The sequence below is a fragment of the Hemitrygon akajei genome, chromosome 20 (assembly GCF_048418815.1).
Source record: "Hemitrygon akajei chromosome 20, sHemAka1.3, whole genome shotgun sequence".
In the NCBI taxonomy this organism is placed as follows: Eukaryota; Metazoa; Chordata; class Chondrichthyes; order Myliobatiformes; family Dasyatidae; genus Hemitrygon; species Hemitrygon akajei.
This window is the reverse complement of record NC_133143.1, coordinates 24,032,746-24,059,080: the sequence shown is the minus strand read 5'-3', so window position 1 is coordinate 24,059,080 and position 26,335 is coordinate 24,032,746. Positions and strand designations below refer to the sequence as shown.

Genomic DNA, 26,335 nt, shown 5'->3' with positions numbered 1-26,335 from the left:
GTTCCACGGTGTATGTGTTGCCTAGTACCTCTACCACCCTGTAAACGGTTGGGTTCCAAGCATCCTGGATCTTATTATGGCCTAATGGTCTGTTCCTCAGGTAAACCAGTGCATTCACATCAACTTTGGGACAGTAAACTTTGTCCTCCTGCCAGGCAATGCGTTCTGCCGGCTTCTGTTCAGAGTATTCTTTTGCTCTGGCATGTGCGTCCCTCAGTCGGCTCGGGTGTACCGCTCGCCAGTTATGTTTCCGGTCCACAGTCTGTTCTTGCCCCAGGAGAGCATCCACAGGCAGGTGGGGATCCACCCCAAACAACAGATAGTAAGGTGAATACCCGGTGGTGGCGTGAGGTGTCGCATTATATGCATACACCAACTCGGGTAGATGTTCTGGCCACCTGTGCTTCTTTCCTGGAGGCAATAAATCATGCATTGTCCTGTTGAAATGCTCGCACTGTGCGTTGCCAGTCAGATGATGGGGTGCGGTACAGCTATTCTTTACCCTGTATAGTTTGCAAAGCTCAGTTATGACTTCACTTTCGAAGTTACAGCCCTGGTCAGAATGCAATCTCGCAGGGACACCGTACTTCAAGAACCATTCCCTCAAGAGCACCCTTGCTGTGGTATCTGTCTTTTGATTCCGAGTCGGAAATGCTTGGGTGAATTTAGTGAAAATGTCCATGACCAATAAGACATTCTCACGCCCGTCAGTTGCTGGCTCCAACACAGTGAAATCTACCGCTACAACTTCAAGCGGCCTAGAAGCCAGAAATGACTTCATGGGGGGGCGGATCCTAGGCTGCGGCATCTTAGTTAGCACACAACGTGGACAATTTTTGATCCACTGTGCCACATCCTCGTGTATGCCCACCCAAAAACAACAGCCTCTCAACAACTGCAGAGTACGTTCTATGCTTTGATGGCCCATAGAGTTATGTAAATACTCTAACACTTTGCTCCTCAAGCTGATAGGTACCAGAAGCTGGTAACACTTCCGAAGCTTCTCATCCTCAGTGACCCTATACAGTAACCCTTTACGCTCCCTGATATTGTCCCGGTACTTTAACAGAGACAAAACAGGTTTAGGCAGAGTTTTACACTCCTGGCCACTCAGCTTTCTTTTCTGATCCCATGTTTCTTAGGGCACTTAACACAGGGTCTTGCTGCTGAAAAGTATGCAAGTCCCCATTAGAATAACCTGGGAGTGTTGGAGTGTTCCCTTGCATCGGACCACTTACAGCTTCCCAAGCTCGAATCTGCTTAACCTTACAGCTGTTAAGACCAGCGGTAACCAGTGCCGGGGTCAAGAGCAGTGCCACGATTGATCAAACTACAGATCGCCACAGACCCATCAAACTCTGCATCGTCTGAGACTGGCTCAGTCTCCCCTGCAAATGGCTGCCTAGAGAGGGCATTTGCCATGGTATTGCTCCAACCCGGATGATACCAGACATCGAAGTCAAACTCTGACAGCTGTGAGATTCATCTCTGCTCCACTGCGCCCAACTTGGCAGTTTTCAAGTGGGATAGGGGGTTATTGTCAGCGATTACAGACCCAGCAGGTATGTGCTCAGTATCTTTTCCCAATACTCAGACTACTGTTCCTTTTCCAGTAGTGTGCATCTGCACTTTCTGGAAAACATCTCTCCGATCAGAATCCAGCTTCCCTTCTAGGGCGGTGTCAAACTCTGTGTAGACAAGTTGCCTACACTGGCTGATAATGTTCATGCCTATAATACATGGGGTAGGTGGTTCGGTGCCAACAGGATCCCTGACTACTAGAAAGCCACAATTTGGTATCTTCAGGCCCATTGCTTGAATCTCTGGCTCTAGATACCCAAGGTAAAGAATATCAAGACCGTTTGCAGCTGTTAGCCTAAGCCAGCCAGCAGTGGACAACATATCCTCATCCTCTCCATTCAAGTGTTCGCTAAAGAACTGCTCAGTCAGGGTGCTGACTTGACTACCTGTGTCCAACAGACAACGGACAGGGACACCTGATATTTCAAACTCAGCAACTGGATGTGTTCCTACCGCACGTTGCAGCAACTGGTCACGAGATAGTGGTACATCCTCTGTATCTATGAGGTTCCGCCGAATTGCCCAACTCCCAACCTCTTGAAGGCAGGAGGATGCAGACTCCACTTCCCTTGCACCCTGATTCTGTGGGCAATTCTTGGCCAAATGCCCTCCCACCCGACACTTGACTCGTATTGGTTGCCCATCTTCTGTGAACCTAGGCTGTAAATTACGTCTGCTGCGAGTAGCGTGTGTAAAATCCCTCTGTACAGTGAGATCTTACACTGTTTGAGTCAATTCACAAAGGGCTTTGTCCTGCTCTGCGAATACTTTCTGGACGTCATCTAGTGTGACAGATTCAGATTCCCGAGCTTTAACAATTGAGCACTGTGCCTGGCTACTGCTACACTTTGACTTTCCAGACTTTGTATTTCCCAGGGGCTCTTCTGCGAGCCACAGACGAGCCTCCTCTCTCACTAGTATCATTGAGGACTCAGGGTGGTTCTGCATGAATCTGTGGAGCTCCCATCTGAGGGAAGGATCCCTGATCCCCTCTATAAATTGATCTCTTAGTATCACGTTGGTCACGGCCACAGGGGAGTGCTTCAGTATCAAGCTAAGAGCTTGGGCTAGGGCATGTGAAAACTCTCTTACATCTTCACCCTCAAGCTGTTTGCGACTGTAGAAGCCATGCCACAGCTGGGGTGTGCTACGCTTGTCTCTAAAAGCTTCCCTGAGGTAGGTGAACAAGTCATCAGCCCGGTCTTCCTCAGCATCACTGCGCATGCCTGCTTCCTCTAAGCCTGCACCCCTGAGCAGGGACATGACAAAGTCATACTGATCCCGGTCAGACTGATTTCTACTATGAAGTGCACGTTGTACTTCTTCAATAAAGTCATCAACAGACCTCCCATCTTTCTCAACATCCCCTGTAAATGGAACAATGTGGCTTTCCCTTGGGACATATACATAGGACCTTTTGCTTAATATATCTATGGTTGCCATGGCTTCATCATACCTACTACTCAATTCCCTAATTTGCTCATTCAAATCAAATTCAACTGGTTTGTCCTCTGAGCGTGACATAGTAAAAGTTCAAGTCTTTAAAGTTTTCACAAGCCTGCAAAAGGAGTTGCTGCTGTCCTTTGCTGCAAATGCGATGGCTTCACGACCGGCCATTCCCTGAATCCACGTCACCGCTCTGCGTCCTGACGTCAGTCGCTGGTGTCCTGGCCCAGTCCCGAGGCTCCACCGCGCTGGCTACAAGGCAACAAGCGCTCTCTCCTTCCGCCTGATGGGAACACAATCCTGCCTTCACCACTACTGTATTAGGTATTATAGATTATACTGCATACAACAATCAGAGACCCTCTAAACTGGCTTGGAATTAACCCCACTCCTGGTACCAAATGTTGTGGCCTGGGGAAAAGTACACACTCAGGACAACAACAACTTTTTCGGGTTTTAATTCCTTTATCTGTTTCAGATGTTTAAGTGCCAGAAAGAGGGTCTTAAAACAAAACGAATGACTTTACAATCAGGACCTGCCATTACAATCTCCGTTTAACCTTCGGTCCACACACTTGTGTCTCGACCAATTGCATAAGCAGTATAAAAATACAAAGAAAATCGCACAAAACTAATACAGTACCAATACAGAACTAATCCGGTACTAATACAGTAGTGGCAATTCTGCTTGGCTGGTGAGGAACTTAGCAAGCCATGCTATCCAGCGTCAAGTTCTTTATTCGTGAAAATCTCTCCTCACCATGCCTAGCATCCCTGGGGGATCTTGATTCCAATGCCCCAACAGCTTCTGCAGCAGAAAGCAAAATGGTCTCACCGCTATCCCGTGTGTGAGTAATGACGTCACCATCTCTACTTAAAGGCACAGACACCTATTCTGGCGTTACTGGAATGAATGCCTAAGTACACTTTTAATGATACTGAAGATCATTCGATAGTCACCCGGTTACACATAAAATACCCTCTTTGTGCAAGGCCTTAGAGATTGTGGAGCCACGAACTTCATCTCCAGTTGCAGCCACTGGCTTCTGCAGCTCATTCAGAGTGACTTGGCATCACAATAGCCTCTCTTACAAGTGCCATTCTTCTCTGGCGACTAAGTTTCGAGGATGGCCTGACCTAAGCAGTGTGGCCGTGGTTTCCTCTTTTTTGCGATGGACTGCACTGAGCTTCGAGGTATGTTCAGTGCCTTTTGAGATGGTCTTGAGCACATCCCCAGAGTCATGCTTCTCTATATTCATTTCCCTGACCTGTCTTGAATGCTCTTTTGTCTTCATTTTGGTTTGGTCTGTGGAAAATCTAACATACTGTTGAGGGTATTTATTCTTATTAATTCATTGAAAACAGATGATCCTTCAATTTTCTACATCAACAAGTTGGGTAAGTTGGTAAGGTAACACGGTATATTGCACCTGAGGAAAGTTATCATAGGATTACAAAGTGGATGAATACTTTTTCAGCCTCTCAATTTTCTTTTTTAATTCTTGGTAAATTTTTAACAGATTTTGGATTTTTTCTTTTGATTTGACAAGATACGCAATGATTTGTTGATGAGCTCAAAAATCCTACTTCAATATATTTTAAATTTAGAAAACGAGACAGCAAAATGTGAAAATAGTTGTGAGGCCTGAATACTTTTGAAGGCCCTGTTTAATCTTGGAGCAACACACACAAAATGTTGGAGGAACTTGGGTCAGGCCACATCAGTCAGCCACCTAGTTTCAACCATCACCTGCTAGCCTGTACACCTTCCGCTCCCCCAGCTACTGCTTCTAGCTTCTTCCTCCTTCCTTTCAAGACCTGATAAAGAGTCTAGGCTCAAAACATTAACCATTTATTCCTCTTTCATATCTGCTTTGTTCCTCCAGCACTTTGTGTATGTGTTACTTCAGATTTCTGCGTTTGCAGAATTGCTTGTGTATATAACCTCAGGGTTTCAGGATGAATTTGTTTTCTGTGTTTACTAAATTATTGAGATGTTTATATTGTTGGCCTTAGTGAATTGGAACAACAATACTATGTAGTCCCACATGCTTCTAATAATTATGTAGGTCAGAGCTGATATATGACCCAACTCCACATACTTGGCTTTGCCATGTCCCTTTAACTTGGATTATCAAAAATGTATTGAATGGAAATAAAATGTTAATAATTGATCAGAATCAATTAACATTTACAAAAGAGCATTCCAAATTTCCACCATCCTTTGCATGTAAAACGTTTTCCTAATTTCACTCTTGAGAGGCCTGCTTCTAATTTTTGGACCATGTTCAAAAGTAGAAATGGTCTTTCATTTCTTACCCATTTTCCTCTTCTTGGAAACTAGTCAAATTACCCATAATCTTCTGAATTATGAGGAAACTATCCACATTTTGTGTAATTTCACATTTTTCCTTGTCTGGGGTGTATGTGAATACAGTGTATGAAAAATAATTTGTGCCCATTGAATTGCATGCCAGTGTCCAGATTAACAGAAGAGGTGAGAAAATTGAAATCGTACCTTTCCAGAATATGTCATGTGTTATAATCCTTTCCCTACATGCAACAACATAATGATTTAAAAAAATTGTTTCTTGCTCCTTTAGGTATTCATTTGTAGCAGCAATGGGCTATCTCACAGTGTGCCAAATTAGTAGAGTATATATTTTTAATTATGGACTGCTCTCCACAGATTTCTCTGGGTAAGTTCTGTTCCAAATATTTCTTGGTTACATATAAGCCCCTTGCATATTCAAGATATGGGATGGTGATTAGATAATGTAGATTTTTTTTCCCACTGTGCCAGACTCCTACAAGAGAGAACTCATCATTTAGCCAACCCATTTAGTGCAACAGCTAAGAGGACAAGAAATATGCTTGTGAAGTGGGAAGGAATAAACTCGCCTGTGCCCTTATGTTCAGTAAAAACCTAGCTCTGCTTCCTCTTTGGAGGACTTCTACTTTGTTTCCCACTGTCAGAACTGGAATTTAAAACCTAGTTTGTTATTCCTGTGTAATATCTTGTCTGCAAAGCTTTCATGCAGTTCCTACATTTACCTTTCTTTGGTTATTTTTCATCAAGAATCCATGAAATATTGAGATCTGTATTGAGGCATAGGTACTGCAGTCTGGGGTAACCTGCTGAATTCCATTTTACCATTTTAAAGACACCTTTCTGGTAACGTTTACACTTCATTTCAATCATTGAGCTTCCTGTTATGTGCTGTCTGTCATGTTGATCTGTTTCTTCTTTTCCTTTATGCTCAGTGGATCCTTTTGGTGAGTTGTGCCTTTTCATAGTTTCTGTATCGTTTGCAAGAAACAATCTTGGTGTGCTGTATATTGTGGCATGTTGGCCGTGTGATAACAGATCATTTGTTGAATTTTGTAATAAACCGACATCAGTCTTTATTATACATGTAGATATAGGAAATATTACATTTAACAGCATTTTGTGAATAAATACAACAGTGGATTATTTTTTGTCAAATAATACATTGAAATAATGCATGAATACTTTTTATCGATATTTGACTGTCGGCAGTATGTTACAGCATTTGAACACTTTTTTTTTCTCTATTGAGATCTAGAAAATCCTACAAGTAACATGTCCCTGGTTTCGGTGAAGGTATAAGAGATCAATTACCCGATTGTTGTCAGAGCCAGCGTTAGAATATAGGAAAGGCTGTGGGTGTGGGGAGAGGGATTTTTTGTAATGAATGCCTCTCCTTTGATCACAAAGTCCAGGTAGTTTTGCAACTTGCTTTTGTGCATTTGTACTCTAAAGGATGTCCTTCAACTCTTCTTCGGGCACACCAACCTGAATAAAACAAAAACTGTAGGTGATGTCCAGGAATTGTGCATGTTGGGACCCTTTGTGCACTGGTGAAAACTGCAGTCTTTTGAAATTCATTGTTGTATGCCACTAATTTTTGCATACAGTTTATTTTTTAAATAAATTGAATTGTGTAGAATATTAAAGTGTGGTGCTACATGATCTAATTTTTGAGCAAGTGTGTCCAATAGGCATAATTAATATTACTTTATTTTAATTGTCCTTCATATTGAAATACTTATAGTATTTCTATCTTCTCAAGGGGATTTGTAGTTGTTTTTCCTTTGTTGAAGACACTGTGCAGTCTCTATTGGGAATAATGTGGAACTGGAGAGATGAACAGTTCATCAAGAAGTTTGGCAAGATCTCCCTGAAGGACATCAGTGAGCCAGTTTGAGTTGCTAATAACCATTTGTTTTCCTTTTGCATTAATGGTTCTCATCCAAAGTCACAAAAGACCCAGTTTTGGGAGTTTCAGTTTTCATGGTGCAGTTCCGATATTCTGAACAGTGGGTCTATGAGATAGAAAAGGGTTTACTTTTTATCCTCAGGTACCTGGTTTACATAATATCCAGAGGTAAAATACTGGAAGGCTTATAGCTTTTGAGAAACCTTCAGGTGTGGATCAAGAACCAATAAACCAATTGCTGTTCATTATTGATCTCCAAGTTCCCCACCAATTTACACATCGTTCCACTTCAGAAACATGTTTTTGATCCATCATTGTTGCTGTGTGTGAATTCTGGGCTTCCCTATCCAATAGCATCATGTAAGTACTTTCACCTAAAGGACTGCAGTGGTTCAGAAGGGTACTCGTTTCTTAAGGACAAGGGTTCCCAACCTGGTGTCCGCGGACCCCTTGGTTAATGTCATTTATAAAAACAAAAAGTTTGGAAACCCTGCTCAAGGGCATATAGGTTTTTGAGAAGTATATGTCGGCCTTGATGATAATTCCAACGTCTCATAAATCCATATTAAATACATCCTTAATTAACTTGCCACATTGTACTAGAACATAGAATGTAGAACAGTACAGCTCAGGAAAAGGCTCTTAGGCCCACAATGTTGTGCTGAATCAATTAAATTATTTGTCAAATGGCTAAGTAAATGAATCTCTTCTGCCTACACAATGTCCTTATCCTTCCATCCTACATGTGTCATCCTTCTTCACATAAATGTGTCTATCTAAACATCTCTTAAAAGCCTCTAGTGTTTCTGCCTGTACCATCACTCCAGGCACCTGTCATGCTGTGTGTATATAAAATAAACTTTGCCCTAATCATCTCCTTTGAAGTTACCCCCCCCCCCCCCCCCCCCGGTCACCTTAAATACATGACCTTTGGTATTAGACATTTTAACCAGTGGAAAAAGATACCATCTATCTCCTTTATCCATGCCCCTCATAATGTTATAAACCTCTATCAGATCTCCATTCAGCCTTCAGAGAAAATAACCCAAGTTTGTCCAACCTCTCATTACACCACATGCCCAAGCAACATCCTGGTAAACCTTTTCTGCATCCACTCCAAATATTTTTCCTATAATAGGGCAATCAGAGCTGAATGCAATACTCCAGATGCAGCCTAACTTAGAATTTTATAAAGCTGTAGCATAACGTCCTGAAGTTTGAACTAAGTGCCTCAATTAATAAAAGCAAGCATGTCATATGTCTATTGAACCACCCTATTAACTTGTGTAGCTACTTCCAGGGAGCTATGGACGTGGACCACAAGATCTCTCTACTCATCAACACTGTCTAACTGTCTCTTCACATTTGACCTACCTAGATGTAACACTTCATATTTGACCGGGTTAAACTCCATCTGCCATTTCTCCATCCATATCTGCAACTGATCTAAATCATGTTGTATTCTTTGCCAGTCTTCTACACTGTCCACACCACCAAACTTCATATCAGCTGGAAACTTATTAACTCTACCCATCATCCAAATAATTTATATACATCACAAACAACAGAGGTCCCACTACAGATCCTGCAGAGCACCTCTAAAGATAGACCTCCAACTAGAGTAAGTCTCTTCTACCACCATCCTCAGTCTTCTATGGGCAAGCAAATTCTGAATCCAAGCACCTAATTCACCATGAATCCCACACATCTTAAAGTCCCACGAGGGATCTTTTTAAATGCCTTACTAAAATCCCTGTAGACAATATCCACAGCTCTACCTTCATCAGTCATTCTGGTTACCTTGTCAAAAATCTCAATCAAGTTAGGAAGACACAACTTGCCCCACACAAACTTGCCCCACATAAAGCCATGCTAGCTCTCCCTAATTAGGCCATGTCTTTCTAAGTGCTCATAAATCATATCCTTAAGAATTCACTACAGTAACTTCCATACTATGAACCTGAGACTCACCAGTCTATAGTTTCTAGAATTACCTCTGGCTCCCTTCTTGAATAATGGAACAACGTTAGCTACTCGCCAGTCCTCCAGGATCTCGCCTGTGTGAGAAGACACAGGTATTGGTCAAGGCCCCAACAATCTCGTCTATCTCTTTTAAAATAACTATCAAGACTATTAAAACCTGGACTCACTATATTATCAGATGCAAAGTATAAAGTGAAGCATTGAGTAACTACCTATCTAGTAATTAGGATCCAGTTTCATTCAGAAAGTAAGGAGGTATGGGCTCCAGGGAAACCTTGCTTTGTGGATCCAGAAATGGCTTGATCACAGAAGGCAAAGGATGGCTGTAGGTGGTTCATATTCAGCATGGATGTTGGTGACCAGTGTAGCGTTAATGTGACTCGGACACCGCAGTATTAAACACACAAGTTTATTCACCAGACTTCCATTTTACAAACCCCCCACGTTCTGACGTCATACGCACTCTGACCTACGAATACTCACATAATACATTACATCCCCCTTCTCAAGTTTTTTTTTACAATACTGTGAATTACCAAAACAATGCCTCTAGGTATGACTTTCTAACATTACAACAGCCATGACATAAACTAATAAAAATCTTAACTACTTGTACTTTATTTTACATTGTATCTTACAATACTAACAGCAGTATATTTTCTTTTACTAACATAGACTAATAAATCTTTTATTTCACACCATGGAACTTATAACATGTGTGATTTTGTCTCAAACTGTGCGAGACTGTAGGTAGATCTAGTCTCTGTATCTAGCATTGGGAAGATGAACAAAAGAAAAGTTTTGACACATTGAAGCAGTTGGTTACCAATGCACCAGCACTCAAGTTCTATGATATCAATAAGTACGTCATATGCACTCTGACCTACGAAAACTCACATAATACATTACATTACAACCAGTGGTGTTTTGCACCCCTCCTCTTTATGATTTTTATAAATGACCTGGTTGAAGAAGTAGAAGGGTGGGTTAGTAAGTTTGCTGATGACACAAAGGTTGGGGGTGTTGTGGATAGTATGGAGGGTTGTCAGATGTTACAGTGGGACATTGATAGGATGCAGAACTGGGCTGAGAAGTGGCAGATGGAGTTCAACCCTGATAAGTGTGAAGTGGTTCATTTTGGTAGATTTGAAGACAGAATATAGTATTAATGGTAACACTCTTGGCAGTGTGGAGGATCAGAGAGATCTTGGAGTCTATGTCCATAGGATACTCAAAGCTGCTGCGCAGGTTGACAGTGTTATTAAGAAGGTGTATGGTGTGTTGGCCTTCATCAAGAGCTCTGGAGTTCAAGAGCCATGAGGTAATGTTACCGCTATATAAGACTTTGGTCAGAGCCCACTTGGAGTACTGTGTTTGGTTCTGGTCATCTCACTACAGGATGTAGATACTATAGAAAGAGTGCAGAGGAGATTTACAATTATGTTGCCTGGACTGGAGAACGTGGCTTATGAGAACAGGTTGAGTGAACTTGGCCATTTCTCCTTGAAGGAGAGATGACCTGATAAAGGTATATAAGATGATGAAAGACTTCGATCATGTGGATAGCCAGAAGATTTTTCCCAGGGCTGAAATGGCTAATGTGAGGTAGCATAGTCTTAAGGTGCTTGGAAGTAGGTAGAGAGGGGTTGTCAGGAGTAAGTTTTTCACAGAGAGTGGTGAGTGCATGGAGCTGGATACAATAGGGTGTTTTAAGAGACTCTAGTATAGGTACATAGAGCTTAGAAAAATAGAGGGCTATGTGGTAGGGAAATTCTAGGCAATTTCTAGAGTAGGTTACATGGTCAGCACAATGTTGTGGGCCGAAGGGCCTGTAATGTGCAGTAGATTTCTATGTTCTAGGTTCTATGTCATAGGTTCAAACTCCAGTTTATTAGTTCTCTATTATAACTGAACAGGGGGCTAGGGTCTTTAGAAATACAAAAGAAATATCTATAACTATGCGGTTAAGTTGCATTTAGGATATTTGCATGCCATTTTCTATGCATTAGCACACTTGTATCAGCTTTATTTAGCATCTGTTTCTGGTAATCCTTGCAATGTAAAGGAAAAACTGAAGCTATTTTCCTTTCTATTTTTTAGACCTTTGATGATAGTCACCCAGAAAATCACAAGCCTGGCTTTTCAAATACATGATGGTAAGACCCTAATGATCTACGCTTGGAGTTGATTTGTAAAACTGTATTTTAAATTTTCTGCAGGTGAATCATCGGTAAATTTTATGTTTTGTGCACGAGAGTATTCATTATAACTTAACTGTTGAGATGTATCTATAATCATAGCAACATCTGTTCAGAACGCTGAAATCGTAACTGTTCCAACAGAGTAGTCAAATGATAAAAGTCTTCTTCATCCTTTTCGTTTTTGCTTTCTTGGTAGCTTTTAAGTCTCTGGGCCTGATGCCTTGTTTCAAATTTGTTGGTAACTGATTTACACTACTGTGCAGAAGTCTTGGGCACATGTAAAAAAAAATCTATAAAGTGAAGATGCTTTCAAGAGTAACAAAATAAATAAGTTTCTAAATATCATATTTACTACAAAGAGCGGTAAACAGTAAAAAACTAAATCAGATCATTATTTGGTGTGAGCACCCTTTGTTTTAAAACTGTACCATTTCTCTTAGCTACACTGTCTTGCAGTTTTATTAGAAAATTGGCTGGTAGATTGTTCCAAGCATCTTGGAGAACTTGCCACAGTGCTTCTGCAGACATAGGCAGTCTCACTTGCTTCTGTCTCTCCAGGTAATCCCAGACCGCCTCAATGATGTTGAGGTCAGGGCTTTGTGGGCCATAGCATGTGAAACCAGATGAAAAATGTAGCACGCCTAAGACTTTTGCATAGTACTGTATATTGGTTTTCCTTTTCTGGTTTACTTTGAAGAAATATTATCATTGATGATCTTTGTTCTATTTAATACTTAACTGTCTCCTAGATGCCAACCACTTCTCTCTATTCAGCCATTTGTAGACTAATACCATGTCATTCTTTCAATTGCTTATCTGTGGGAGCATCCATAACTTTGAAAGTATTTCTGCCTTTGCCACTTTGTCACTTGTTTCTGTGGTAGAATTCCTCATTGCTTATGTTTCTCAGTTTCATCAGTTGCTGGTTGGATTTTATGGCAAAAGTTGTTTTGCTACTCCTGGATCCTTCCCCTTTCACTCATTTTATTTCAGTACCTTTGTCAACTTGGCCACCTTAGTGTTAAAATGAATTTGATGTTGACTTTTGTTTTAAGGCAGTCCATAATATGGATTGCAAACAGATTCAGCAAAGCAGAGACAGTTGCATTAGCCACGTCCGTAAGTACCTAAAGGTTTGGAGGTGATCTTAATGTGACTGGTACAGAAAATGGAGGGCTTAAATTTAATTTTGATAATGTTAATTTGCTTTTGTAGGTGGAGATATGGTTTATGATAGATGTAATGGAAAGATTTGCCTAGAAATATGTCTAGTCATGTTGCTGTAGAGTTTTCATTTCTTTGTTGTCCTACCCATCTCTGTAGTAATTTTGTTCAAAAACACACCTTTGCCCGTGAGTCAACGAAGTAGTAATTTGAACAGAATATCTTTAACGATCTGTGGGAAAAGGGGACAATGGATTTTGTCAGATGGTCCCTAAGCAGACGATCAAAAAATTTGCTAGAATGCTTCAACTCCGGAACTGTCAAGCAAACACCATGGCTGTCAAGGAGAAATTACTATGATGCTTTTGAAGTAGATCACCAATTTCCTTATGAACTATGTATGTGCCAAATGCAGTGATTCTTATTGAAGTTTATCCCATCCAGCTCATGTTTTGAGTGACGCACCTTGAAGCAAACACCAATTGCAATTGGATAGTCAGCTTCTTGATTAAAAGGCATTTCCCGATCTGCCTGAATGCAAGGAATTGGTGATGGTTGAGGGTTGCAGAATTCACACATTCCAAGGTCCAGGACTGTGTGCTGAGAAAAATGCTGAAGCTACTGCAATACCTGTATGGGAAGCAGAGACAGTGAAGACCCCTTTGGCACTGAGCAATGAGTGTCTGCAACCTGTGTTTTAAAACAATGAAAATCCTTGGTCTGCTTGACCATGAAAATTAAGCAGAAGCACCCAACATGTTGGATGTTATTCTTATTAATACTCCAATGTACCTCTAATTCATTTTTCAGAGATGTTACATAGTCATGTAATAAACGGGTATGTTTAAAGGGAGCGTGAAGGGATTGGGGGTGGGGAGAGTTGTGGGGAAAGCCCCAGAGGAAGTGTAGGAAATTAAACCAAATGAGTTTCTTGGGAGTCCAGAAACCAGAACCAGGCGAGTTTTAAGGGATCATTGACCATGACAGCTGGACTTGATGTGTAAAAAGGAACATAAAAATCAGCACTAGTATATTTTAGGGAAATAAAAACAAGGGTTTCCATTATGTTATTGAAATAGCATAATTAAATAACACATATACTGATTTTAAGTAACATCACAAAGTAACAATTTAGGGAACATTTTATTCATAGTTTGGATTTCCATATCCATGTGTGTAAAGCGGCAGAGTTGCCAGACTTTGACACGGAGTTATGATTAGATGACAATATACAGATATTTCAAATGTTAAATCACTAAATTATTGAACTCTGTATAAAGGCTTAATTGTACACATTTTTTTCCTGAAATCTATTTTTTGCCTGTTTAAAAATGCAGTGAAACTTGTATTACCTAAAATAACAAATTATAATCATGAAACAATTGCAGTTGGGTATATAGAGTCATAGTCATACAGCTTAGAAATGGTGCTTTCAACACAGCTGGTCCATGCCAACTAGGATGCGCATCCAAATGTTTGGCCCAAATCCTTTGAAACCTTTCCTATCCATGTACCTGTCCAACTGGTTTTAAAAGTTGTTACTGTACCTGCTTCAACCACTTCCTTTGGCTGCTCATTCAATATATGCACCATCCTCCCTATATTAAAAAAAATATTGCCTCTGAGAAATCGAAAGCAAAAAAGAAAATGCTGGAAAGAGTGAGTTGACCAGGCAATATCTGTAGAGAGTGTGGAACAAAGTTTACTTTTTACTTGTTTGATAACTATTTTTCATGCGAATTCTGAGGAAGAGTCTTTGACCTTAAACATCCACTGTTTCTTTTTCCACAAGTTCTGTCTAATATGCAGGGTTTCTATTTTCTGTTTTTACTATGACCTAAAATACCAGATTCTTTCAATTCATATTGAGCATTAAAGCAAAATAAGAATAGCACTAAAATTTTAAATTTAGCACATTTGCATAAAATCAGAAATCAAGGTAGGAAATCAAGTGGAAAACCGCCTTTCTTTGTTTTATATACACAAAATTCTGGCCCCTTCATTTCCAATCCTGATGAAGAATCTTGACCTGAAACGTTGACTGTTTCTCCCCCTTCATAGATGCTGCATGACTTGCTGAGTTCTTCCAGCATTCCAGGTTGCTCAAGATTTCTAACATCTCTAGTGTTTATTTCTTTGTTCTATGGTTTCTGCGATCTAGGCAACCCCTGTGTTGTGGTCTTTCAGGTAAAGGAAACTTGAACTTGCTAAATTCCCAAATTACTGTCCAAAAATTCAAGATAAGAAATTAAATTCACTTGTACAGAATTTATGTGGGAAAATAAATAAATAAGCACAATTTATCTCTTATCCATTTGCATTTCTTGATACATGCGCAGATGACATGACTCTGCGTTACAAAAAAATTGCAATACATATGTTTTCTAGGAACACAACCCTCTGTAACACGGGTCATCTGTATCTTTTCATGTTACTGCAACAAAACCTGTACATGGAAAGGATGTTCCCACTTTTAAGGGGGCCGTAAATTAAGGGGTCATAAATGTAAGCTTGTCGTAATCACTCTAACAAATAATTCAGATGAAACCTCGTCACCCAGAGAATGTGTGTCACCTGGAATAAAGAATCCCATTGTTGAGGTGAATGGCATTTATAAGTTATTTAAGGAAATTTGATATTTGAGGGTGAAAGGAACAAAAGGATATACTGTCAAAGTTTGATTAAGAAATTGGGAGGTACCCGTATAAACACTAGGCTGGACTAGTTAGTTTGCATGGCTGTTCCTGTGTTGTAAACTCAATGTAGTTTTTATTTTCATTGAACAACTCAATGATAGCTTGAAATGCAGTGTCCTTTGTGTCAATCTAGTCCCATCTGCTGGTGTTTGATCCATGTCCTTCTAAGCTCCTCCTATCCATGTCTTTATCCAAACGTCTTTTAAATGTTGCAATTGGACCTGCCTCATCCACTTTCCCTAGCAGTTCATCTCCTGGCATGCACCACCCTCTGCATGAAGAAGTTGTACTTGTGGTCCCTTTTAAATTTTTCACCTCTCATTTTAAACCTATGCCCTCTTATTTATAGTTCTCTTTTTTTCTGGGAAAAAGGCAATGTGTATTCACCCTATCTATGCCCTTCATATTTTATACACTTCTGTGGTCACCCCTCAGTCTCTCATGTTCTGCAGAATAAAGTCTTCCCAACCCCCTCCCTGTAACTCAAGCCCTCAAATCATGGCTGTATCTGCATAAGCCTTCTCTGCACTCTTTCCAGTTTAATGAGGTCTTCCCTATAACAGGGCAACCAAAATTATACATAATACTCCATGTGTGATCTCACTAATATCTAGTGCAACTGCAACATAATGCCCAAACTTCTGTATTCAATACCCTAATTGATGAAGGCTGCATGCCAAATACTGCCTGCAACAACCTGTCAAGCTGTGATGGTGCAAACTATGTACTGTACTCCTAGGCCCCTGTGTTCCACTGCACTCCTATTCACTGTACAGATCTGACATCCCAAAATGCGAATTGATCTGGATGTGGAGATTTATTGAGAATTAGTATTGGCCAAGGAACCAATGCAAGGATGGTGTTCATGTGGGTACGAGAGACTTGTACTGCTTTGAGTAACTTACATTTCTGAATCTTGCAAGTTCTCCATTGCCATTAATGAGACAAACACCAAACGTTAGTTTTCCCACTAATTTCTTCCTTTAATTTCACTAGGGTTGGGTTGTAAAGATGAAGAACTTACAACCGAACAGCGCAATCTTGCCGTCAGGTAGGATAAAATGGCCTATATTTAACTTTACCTTTGTGTGATTAGTTCACACTGAACACAAGGTTGCTTCTAACTTAAAACTATCATTTTCATAGTTAATTGTTTATGTTGGATAGTTAAATCAGTCAAGTTTATACACTTAAGAAAAAATACGATAAAGAATTTGGAGAGAGATGTTTCAATCGTTTTCATATGCCATTTGCAGAGGGGTTGTTGCTGAGAACCTTACCAATGTTTTTCACACAACATGGCATTCCAGTGTACATCCTAGGTCCCTACTTCTGCTGGGAACATATGAAAGAATCCATTGCCTTTGATGTCCTGACATTTAGAGCCCTTCTTAAATAGTGGCATTAGTAGAATCTCCTGTGTGTCATGTGCTTGCATGCCTTTCCAGTTATCAAATGATATGAAATCAAGGGTGTGATGATGGAAGAAAATTAAACAAATATAAATACATGTCATTACCTATTTTGTCTCTTTTTCCGTTCTTCCTTGTATTTTGGCCTTGAAAATACCAGTGGGACAATAGTCCTTGCCCCCATGTTGTTTGCTTTGCCTTTTTGCCCCCTTCGCATCCTGTGTTCGTATTTAACTGACAGGTAACATTGATGTTGCATGCTGCTACCCTAGATGCTATTACAGCATTTCTGTAAGCTCTGAGAGTCTTATCAGTGCTTCATGTTAATTGGCTATTTGAGACTAAATAGGATGTAAAATAAGAGCTGATTATGTAATTGTTAATATTATACCTTTTAGATACGGCTGCCAAATGTTTTGCATTTATTGTGATAACATTCCTCTTTTTTATATTTACAGTACAAGACCTACATTTCTAGAATATTGCAGCTATCACTTGAATTTTCTTGGTATTCTGGCTGGGCCAACCAGCAATTTCAGGGACTATATTGCTTTTATTGAAGGAACCCATATAAACATGAAACTAATAGAAGAACAGTGGAAGCAAAGGGGTTATACCAAGTTCCCTGATCCTTCACCATTTGTAAGTATGCAATAATGTTTATTCTCTTGGTGTGTTTTCTAGAGATTGTGCTTTGTTAAAGGCATATCTGTATTTTGTTTAACCAACTGTTCATTCAGTTCATTCATACCTACGTAATTACAAAGTAGTGGATTGTTGTCACATGTACTGACATACAGTGTCTTGCATACAGTCATATAGATCAATTTATTACAACAGTACACTGAGGTAAACCATTAACAGAGTTCAGAATAAAGTGTTACATTTACAGAGAAAGTGCAGACCAGGTAGACAATAAGGTGCTAAGTCACAATAAGGTAGATTGTGACAGCAAGAGTCCATCTTATTTTACTAGGGAACCATTCAGTAGTCTTATAACAATGAGATAAAAGCTGTTCTGGAGCCTAGTGGTTCATGTTTCCAGGTTTCTACAACCTCTGCTTGATGGGAGGGACAGAGAAGAGAGAATATCCAGCCTGGGTGGGTTCTTTGATTATGCTGTTGCTTTTTTGAGGCAGTGAGAAATGCAGACAGAGTCCATGGAGAGGAGGCTCGCTTCTGTGATCTGCTGAGCTGTGTCTATAGCCTATAGTTTCTTGTAGTCTCAGGCAGAGCAGTTACCATACTAAGCCATGATGCATCTGGACTGCCTTCTATCGTCCATCAATTTAAAAAACAAATTGGTGAGGGTCAAAGGGGACTGCCGAATTTCTTTAGCGTCCTGATAAAGTAAAGGTGCTGGCGAGAATTCTTGGCCTTTGTGTCAATTTAGTTGGTCCATGACAGTTGATGTTCACTCCTAGGTTTCAATCCCCTCAACCTCAGCACCATTGGTGTAAGGTGTTTATGCACTGCCCTCCTTCCTGAAGTCAATGCTCTTCTGTTTTGCTGACATTAAGAGAAAGGTTGTTGTCATGACACCATGGCATTAGGCTCTTTATCTCCATCATCTGATAGGCACAGGATTTGAGAACGTAGCCAGGGACACTATTCAGGCTAGAATGCCTTTGTAGGTTAACTCTCTAGATGACTGATCTTACATCTGCAACAATGACTGTGCATTGGAGGCTCTCAAAGTGAATTTTAAATTGTAGGACTTGGGCTTGGATTTAACACCACTAACTAACTGAAAGTCTGCTCTGCCTGCACTCTGCAGAGTCCCTTTGTTTAATACCTTTAGGAGGTCTGAATCCAGGTGTTAGTGTGGATGTGACTGCATTTTAATGCTGCCCTGTTCTGGGCAATGTTATTTGGAAAATATTCTATATTGTCTCTGTATTTTATAGTTAGCTGTTATGAGAAATAGAAACATCCTGCAGCTGGTGTGGTAGGAGATGCTCACTCAAAACCCAGCTTACTGCTTATTAAAAGGACCTACCCCTTTGTACTAATGATCAAAGAGACACAGAGAATCTGTATTTACCAAGAAGTAACCTTTATTGCCTCAACTAAAAAGCACTTGGGTTTGCAAACCAACTACCTATATGCTACCATTATATTCCCTGACTCTGTGAACAGACAATGAAGACAAAAAGTATTATGTAGGAGAGGAGTCTATGCAGGCCAGGTGTTCCTTGTGGTCTTGTTCTCAGTGTGTCCATGGGGTCCTCTTCATCTGCGATGGTTGTTCTGTGGTTGCTGGAGAGTCATCGCTGTTAAGTATTTGAAGCTCCTGACTATTGCACTGTTCCTCATCAGTTCAACTGATGGACTTCCATCCCATTGGCTGAAGATCACCTGACCTACCTGGGTGACCTTCTTATTGGCTCAGGTCCAGGGCTACAGCCAGTATTGTTCTATGGTTTCTGCCCTCCTTGCCAGTCTCATGCCTTCGTTCCTTTCAACTTTGACTGGTTCATCTGAGAATGGTCTCAGGTTTACCAGGTCATCAGCTGAAGCTTTTTATGTCCACATTCAATTGCACTGATTAGATCAGTCTTTCTCAACTTTTTTACCTTGGAGGAACCCCTGAAATAAATTTTAGGTTTCAGGGAACACCTGTGTAAAAATTATTGTATCTATAATTCATGTTAGTGTGATCAGTAAGTTGTAGATATAATAATTAAAAAATAATTGTTAGTGCTCTTTTTGAGTAGAGAATGAATTTTTAGCCAACCTTTCTTGGAAAAAACACAGGTGGTTAAGCTTAACTTACATTTCTTGAAGTTAATCTCTTTCTTTACCTTTCATAAATTTTAAAAATGCATAAGGCAAATATAATAAACTTCTGTTATATAACTGGCTTTAGCCAAAGTGGGATTTAATTTTTCTAAAGGTAAGCTTGATAGATTTAATTTCTATAAGATTATAAATTGATTTTAATTAATGCTATTTACATCATGAAAATTCATTAATAATGAATTTTTAGTAAAGCTAGTTTACTAAAAATAGTAAAATGACAAAAAATTATTCCTGCAATTCATCTTTCAGCTCAAACACTCTGTTGAGAACTCTTGCTCTGGTAAGCCACAGGATTTCTTATGTAGCAGGTGTGCTTTTTGTCCAGGTTTTCACACCATTTTTAAAAATATTCTCAAATGAACAGGCCTTTGTTTAATAAAGTTAACCATTTTTTGTAGCATCATTCAGAACTTTTTTCATTTCATCTCCAAGAGTTTTTGACATTAGTACCTCTCTGTGAAGAAAGCAGTGTATTGTGACGCCAGGATTTTCTTTTTTTTACAAGAGAAACAAAACCTCTCATGGAACCCACCATCAATATGTCTACTTAACGTACTGTTTGAGAGTGAAATCTTTTCAATTTCTCATACCGCATCTTGTCCTAGCATTTTACCCACTATAATTTTACATTCTGTCATTATTAGGTTCTCAGCAACTGTGTGACTTTTCCTTGTCTGGGTAATAAGTTCTGCTACTACAGTGTCTTTTTACTGACTGTATCTTTATTAATAAATGGTTTACTCTGTTTGTTTTGAGATTCCAATAGCCATTTAAAATAATCAGCACTTTTACGTGTCATATGGCTGTGATTTCTAGTTAGGTGCCTTTTCAATTTTGCTAGAGCCATTGCTGCATTTGTAAGTTTGTAAAAATCACCTCATTAGACCATCAGACATGTCTGTAAAACACGGGTTAATAAAATATAGAAAAGAACAGCTTAATAAATAACTAAACAAGAAAATTGCCAAGGATACAAAAACTTCATATATAATTCACTTCTATCTTACACAATCAACGTTTTGCAATGTTTACTACAACACAAAGTGACAGGCCAGAAGCTGAGTCGTGGCGCTTAAAAATTCCTTCTTTAGAATGAAAAGTTCCCTCCAATTTTCTACTGCACCAGTTGAGTTTGTTTGCTCCCAGAAGTCAGCTGGCAGTGCATAAGGGGAAGCTGGTAAGGTAATTTGGGAGGGAAAGGCTGACGTTACAGCCCAAGTTGGGCGAGTCCATTAAAGCTCAGAAAATGCACTTCATGCTCCTCATCAGCCTACTGTCCTCCCCTTCTTTTCTTAAAAAAGAAAATCCAATACAGCACTCACCAATGATCAGCCTACCGTCCTCCCCTATATCGTGTCAAAACCTGAGACACTCAACCAAATAAACAGGGTCCTACTGCGCATTGCCATACTGGGCTGAGAGACCTCTAATGCGATTGCTAACGGGGTTGCCCGATCACTGCCCACCACTGTAGGCGCTAACATCATGCATTGTGTGAAGTTCAAAAAAGCAATGCTTGATTTTAAAAATCACGATCTCGCGGCACCCCTAGTGACTTCTTGGTTGAGAAACCCTGGATTAGGTGATCCCAGAGCAAGGCTCAGTTCAGAATCCACAAAATGGGGGTGGGGGACTGCTAGGACCGTTTCACAAAATGCACATGGCAAGAACAAAGAAAATTCTTTTGTCTACTTCCACTGTCCTTGATTCGTCCAAACCCACTGATTTGTAGACTGTAGTTCTTTCTGGCCATCATGCTCAATGTCATCAGAACATTGGAAGGTATTTAAATAGAAAAATATTGCATTCTTCAAATCTTAATATCTTGTGATGCACATCAGGATACTAATGTATACACAGAGTGGTAGCTGTGTGGAATGAACTTCCAGTAGAAGTGGTAGAGGCAGGTTCGGTATTGTCATTTAAAGTAAAATTGGACAGGAATATGGACAGGAAAGGAATGGAGGGTTATGGGCTGAGTGTGGGTCAGTGGTACTAGGTGAGAGTAAGTCTTCGGCACGGACTAGAAGGGCCGAGATGGCCTATTTCCGTGCTGTAATTGTTATATGGTTATATGATGCATATGTTGTACAGTTTATTCAATCAAAGAATCACACTGCACAGAAAAAGGCCCTTAAGTGCACCCATTTGCACTAAACTCATTTTATCCTACCCCCCCCCCCCACCCCACTCCCATAATCACCACCTATTCCCTTAAAGTTTTCTCAAATTCTACTGCTCAGCTCGTACTAGGGACAGTTACCTTGCACACCTATACACCTTTATCATGTATGAGGTGATGGCAGCACCTGTGGGATCCTACATTGAGAGGACATAACTTTACGCAGCGACAGGGATAAGGATTGATTTCGGGTAGTTGAGGCTGTGCTACATCAAAAGGAGGCCAGCAGCAATTGTTCTGACTGACGTTTCTTCACGTAATGACTTCTAAATTCTGTTGGTAATGGTAAACATTTCTCCCCCACAAATTAATCTTCGTTACCTGAGTGGTATGTTCTATAATGTTTCATCTTGGCCTTTTGTCTGCCAAGTCTTTCCAGGGATTCCACCTTTTTATATATTCTCAAATATTGGCCATGCCCTCAGTTGACTAGCTGTGAACGCTGAAGTTCACTTCCTAAAACCTACTGAATCTGTTTTTTAACCTCAGTTTTCACCTGTGTACTCCTTAAATTCATCCTCTTTGTCAAAGATTTTGATTAACTGCTCTATTATGTGATGCTGTATCAAATATAGTTTGATAGTGCTGCTGCCAAATGCCTTATGAATGCCAGAGAGGAATGAGCCACTTGGACTGAAAAAGCAGGATAAATCCATTAGGCTAATTACTAAGGCTTCAGCCTGCCCTTATGATTGTAAAGGTAACAGCTGTTGATAACAGTGAATTTAACTGGAATCTGCCCACTGTCCCAGGGTGACTTCATTTGGCCCCAGGCCTCATTTCAGCTTTGATTCAAAGATAAAAAGATGAATTCCAGGGACATGCTCAGTGATTCCTCTGTCATGAGGGTAACATTGTTACTGTGTTACTTCAAGGAGTCCTTGTAAAGTCAAGATCATTAAGAATCATAGGAATAATCTTATAACCTTCCACTGCAGTAAGAATGATAGTATTTGCTGGAGGGCATCACAGCCCAGAATATTATTGCAGAAGATCCCCAGGGTTGTATTCAATGCCAAAACAACTTCAGCTGTTTCCTCCCTGATCCAATAAATGGATTGCTTTGTTTTGGATTTTATCAAATTTCTAGATATAGGAAAATTTCTTTTTAATTTCCTTTGGCTGTACACATTGGAAGTTTAGCTGCTGTTGTCAAAAATACCTTAGTGCAGGAGTTCCCAACTATTTTTATGCTATGGACCCCAGGCTGTTAACCCTTGCCTTAGTGTATCTGGTAGTAATCAGTAGTATACACTGCAGACACGATGCACTGGTAACAGAGGGACTTTTAACTTTCCAGAAAATTGACATCATTCAAGAAACTACAACTTAGTCCATTGTCTTTCATTCCATCACCTCTCTACACAAATCACTCATTGTAACTGCAAACATGTACCATGTAGAAAACATACAGTTGGAACTTAATTAGACTTATTTAACAGAACTTGGTACATCTGTATTCTTTGCCAGATAAACAAGGGCAAGAATTGCCCACAAAATGCATCATCAGAAATTTATTTCTAAGGATGCAACTGCATTGACTTTAAATATATCTGCTCCCTTTCCTTTTCATAAGATCATCAATTGAACCATGAGCAGGCCATTGAGTCTCTCAAGTGTAGTCTGTCATTCAATAAGATCATGAGTGAACACGAGGAAATCTGCAGATGCTGGAAATTCAAACAACAACACACACAAAATGCTGGTGGAACACAGCAGGCCAGGCAGCATCTATAGGGAGAAGCACTGTCGACGTTTCGGGCCGAGACCCTTCATCAGGACTAACCGAAAGGAAAGATAGTAAGAGATTTGAAAGTAGTGGGGGGAGGGGGAAATGCAAAATGATAGGAGAAGACCGGAGGGGGTGGGATGAAGCTAAGAGCTGGAAAGGTGATTGGCGAAAGTGATACAGAGCTGGAGAAGGGAAAGGATCATGGGACTCATGGAGAAAGAAAGGGGGGGGAGCACCAGAGGGAGATGGAGAACAGGCAGAGTGATGGGCAGAGAGAGAGAAAAAAACAAACAACTTAATATGTCAGGGATGGGGTAAGAAGGGGAGGAGGGGCATTAACGGAAGTTAGAGAAGTCAATGTTCATGCCATCAGGTTGGAGGCTACCCAGCCGGTATATAAGGTGTTGTTCCTCCAACCTGGGTTTGGATTCATTTTGACAATAGAGGAGGCCATGGATAGACATATCAGAATGGGATGTGGAATTAAAATGTGTGGCCACTGGGAGATCCTGCATTTTCTGGCGGACCGAGCGTAGGTGTTCAGCGAAACGGTCTCCCAGTCTGCGTCAGGTCTCACCAATATATAAAAGGCCACACCGGGAGCACCGGACGCAGTATACCACACCAGCTGACTCACAGGTGAAGTGTCGCCTCACTTGGAAGGACTGTCTGGGGCCCTGAATGGTAGTGAGGGAGGAAGTGTAAGGGCAGGTGTAGCACTTGTTCCGTTTACAAGGATAAGTGCCAGGAGGGAGATCGGTGGGAAGGGATGGGGGGGACGAGTGGACAAGGGAGTTGCGTAGGGAGCGATCCCTGCGAAAAGCAGAAAGTGGGGGGAGGGAAAATTTCAGTGATCAAGAGTGATTTGATTGTTGGTGTGGACTCCACTTCCCTGCCTAATCCCAGTAACCTTAGACTTGCCCATGGACTAAAAATCCACCAGCTTCAAGCCATGACTATAGTAAATAACTTGATTTTGGGGAAGGAATTCCCAATGTTCACAACTATGAGAGCCAAAGCTACTCCATTCTCAGACTTAACTGTGTGATTCCTTTTTTGAAAGACCATATCCACTGGCTTTACACTCTTCCACCATGCGAAGTGTGCTGCTAGTATCTATTCTCAGAATCTTGCGTCTTAATAAGATCATCTGTCCCTTTTCTAAATGCCAGCGATTGTAAGTACAATTTATTCAAATTTCCTCATCCTTTTAATGTAAAACGTCAAGCTAATGGCTGCACAGCCTCCAAGACAAATATGCCCCTGTTTAAATTAGATTACCTTAGGACCAAGTCAGTGAATTCCCACTCTAGTAGATCTCTGTAAATACAGTACAAACACTGCAGTATTTATGAGGAACCTCGCTTTCTACAGAACTAAACTCATCTATACCTGGCATTCTGATTGCAGGCTGCTTGTGTCCAAAGACAAATCTGATGCAGGTCATGCACCTTAGCTACACTCCAGAGCAGTGATTCATGGCCCGGTGGTTGGGGACCACTGCTCTAGAGTACTCAGTAGATCAATAGCTGAGTTGGAAGCTGAACGTGATAGCACAAATGATGGGTTGCTACCTTTTGTCTTGCACTGTTCTGATGCCTGAACATGTAGGTGGTGCTTCTTGCAGTCCGACCAAAGAAAGCCACAAGGGCTGGGTCATGGTGAAGGGAGTGCCCAAGTGAGAGCTGATGCTAGCACAATTTCTAACTTATGCATCAGAAATTGTGAATTAAGTGGAAAAGAGAATGTTGGCAGATGGATTATGTTTGAGTATATTTTAAAATAAGTACTGTAAATTTATTTTCCATGGTCTGCTATACCACCACTGGAATCACACTGATAAATACTAGTATTTCAGCTTTAGGTTGGCTTTTCATTTGATTATGGGCTTGTCTGTTGCCAGTGAGTAATGCATCACAACCCCAGTGTGCACATTCCACTTTATACCCCATTATTATTGCTAATCAATATTTTATTTTTGATTTCTGCAAGGATCCATAAAGTAATGAGAAAGGTTCCTTGAGTTAAAATTGCTTTATTTTAATATAATTGTTGCATTTTTATTTTATTTTCATATATCTCCACATACAGGAATGTTATTACTGATGATACTGTTCCATCAAAATATGAATTTTTCTGACATTTGTTTTTGTTTTTCTAGAAAGCTGTGGCAAACAAAATTCTTATCACCATTTTCTGTATGGTTTGGTTTATGGGAATTACCAAGAACTTTCCTATCTCTTATAACGTGGATGATAAGTTTATAAGTGAAACCTCATTCTTCTGGAGACTCTGTTACCTCGTCATCTCAGTTCATGCATCTAGACCCAAGTATTACTTTGCTTGGACTTTAGGTAGAGTATTTTGGTGCATGTTACTACCATTTTTATGATGAACTAAAGCTTCTGCAATCTTTGTTTGAACCATGGAGCAAAAGAAAAGGCAGAAGTCATCACATGTTAGACATTAACAAATTATTTCAGAAACAACAGAGTAATTTGATATTAACAGAAGTTTAACCTTTATTTGCCTTTGTTTATTGAAGAGACAATAGCTGAAAATTATAAAAAAATTCAGAGTGTAGAATATGCATAAATGTTTTATTTTTGTGATGAACTTTTTGAAATCAGCCTGGGTGGATCAATGGAATTTGAGTAATAAAAGGAAAATATTTGTTTCATTTAATTTCCTTCTGCCAAAATGGTTCTTTGCTTTCTAGAATACCAGATTGCTTTAAATGGAAATCGTTTTTCAGTTTCCTTTCCCACCCTTCTCCCTTGTGCTGCTTCCAGTTCTATCATATCCTCCTTTAAGTATGAGGAACAAAAACTCCCTTTTCTAAAACTCCAATCGTTTACAATAAAGAGCAATAACTGCATGATCAACTCTCCCTAG

General features: G+C 40.2%; 1 protein-coding gene across 1 annotated transcript in view; it reads left to right on the top strand.

Moving 5' to 3' along the window:
• Positions 1–26,335, top strand: part of LOC140713648 (lysophospholipid acyltransferase 1-like) — a 113,844-nt gene that overhangs the window by 40,344 nt on the left and 47,165 nt on the right. Inside the window, exons 4-8 of the mRNA XM_073024015.1 lie at positions 5,631–5,726; positions 11,352–11,407; positions 16,309–16,363; positions 17,183–17,366; positions 25,602–25,794. Of these exons, the coding sequence (XP_072880116.1) occupies positions 5,631–5,726; positions 11,352–11,407; positions 16,309–16,363; positions 17,183–17,366; positions 25,602–25,794 (584 nt within the window). The remainder of the gene's footprint in view (positions 1–5,630; positions 5,727–11,351; positions 11,408–16,308; positions 16,364–17,182; positions 17,367–25,601; positions 25,795–26,335) is intronic.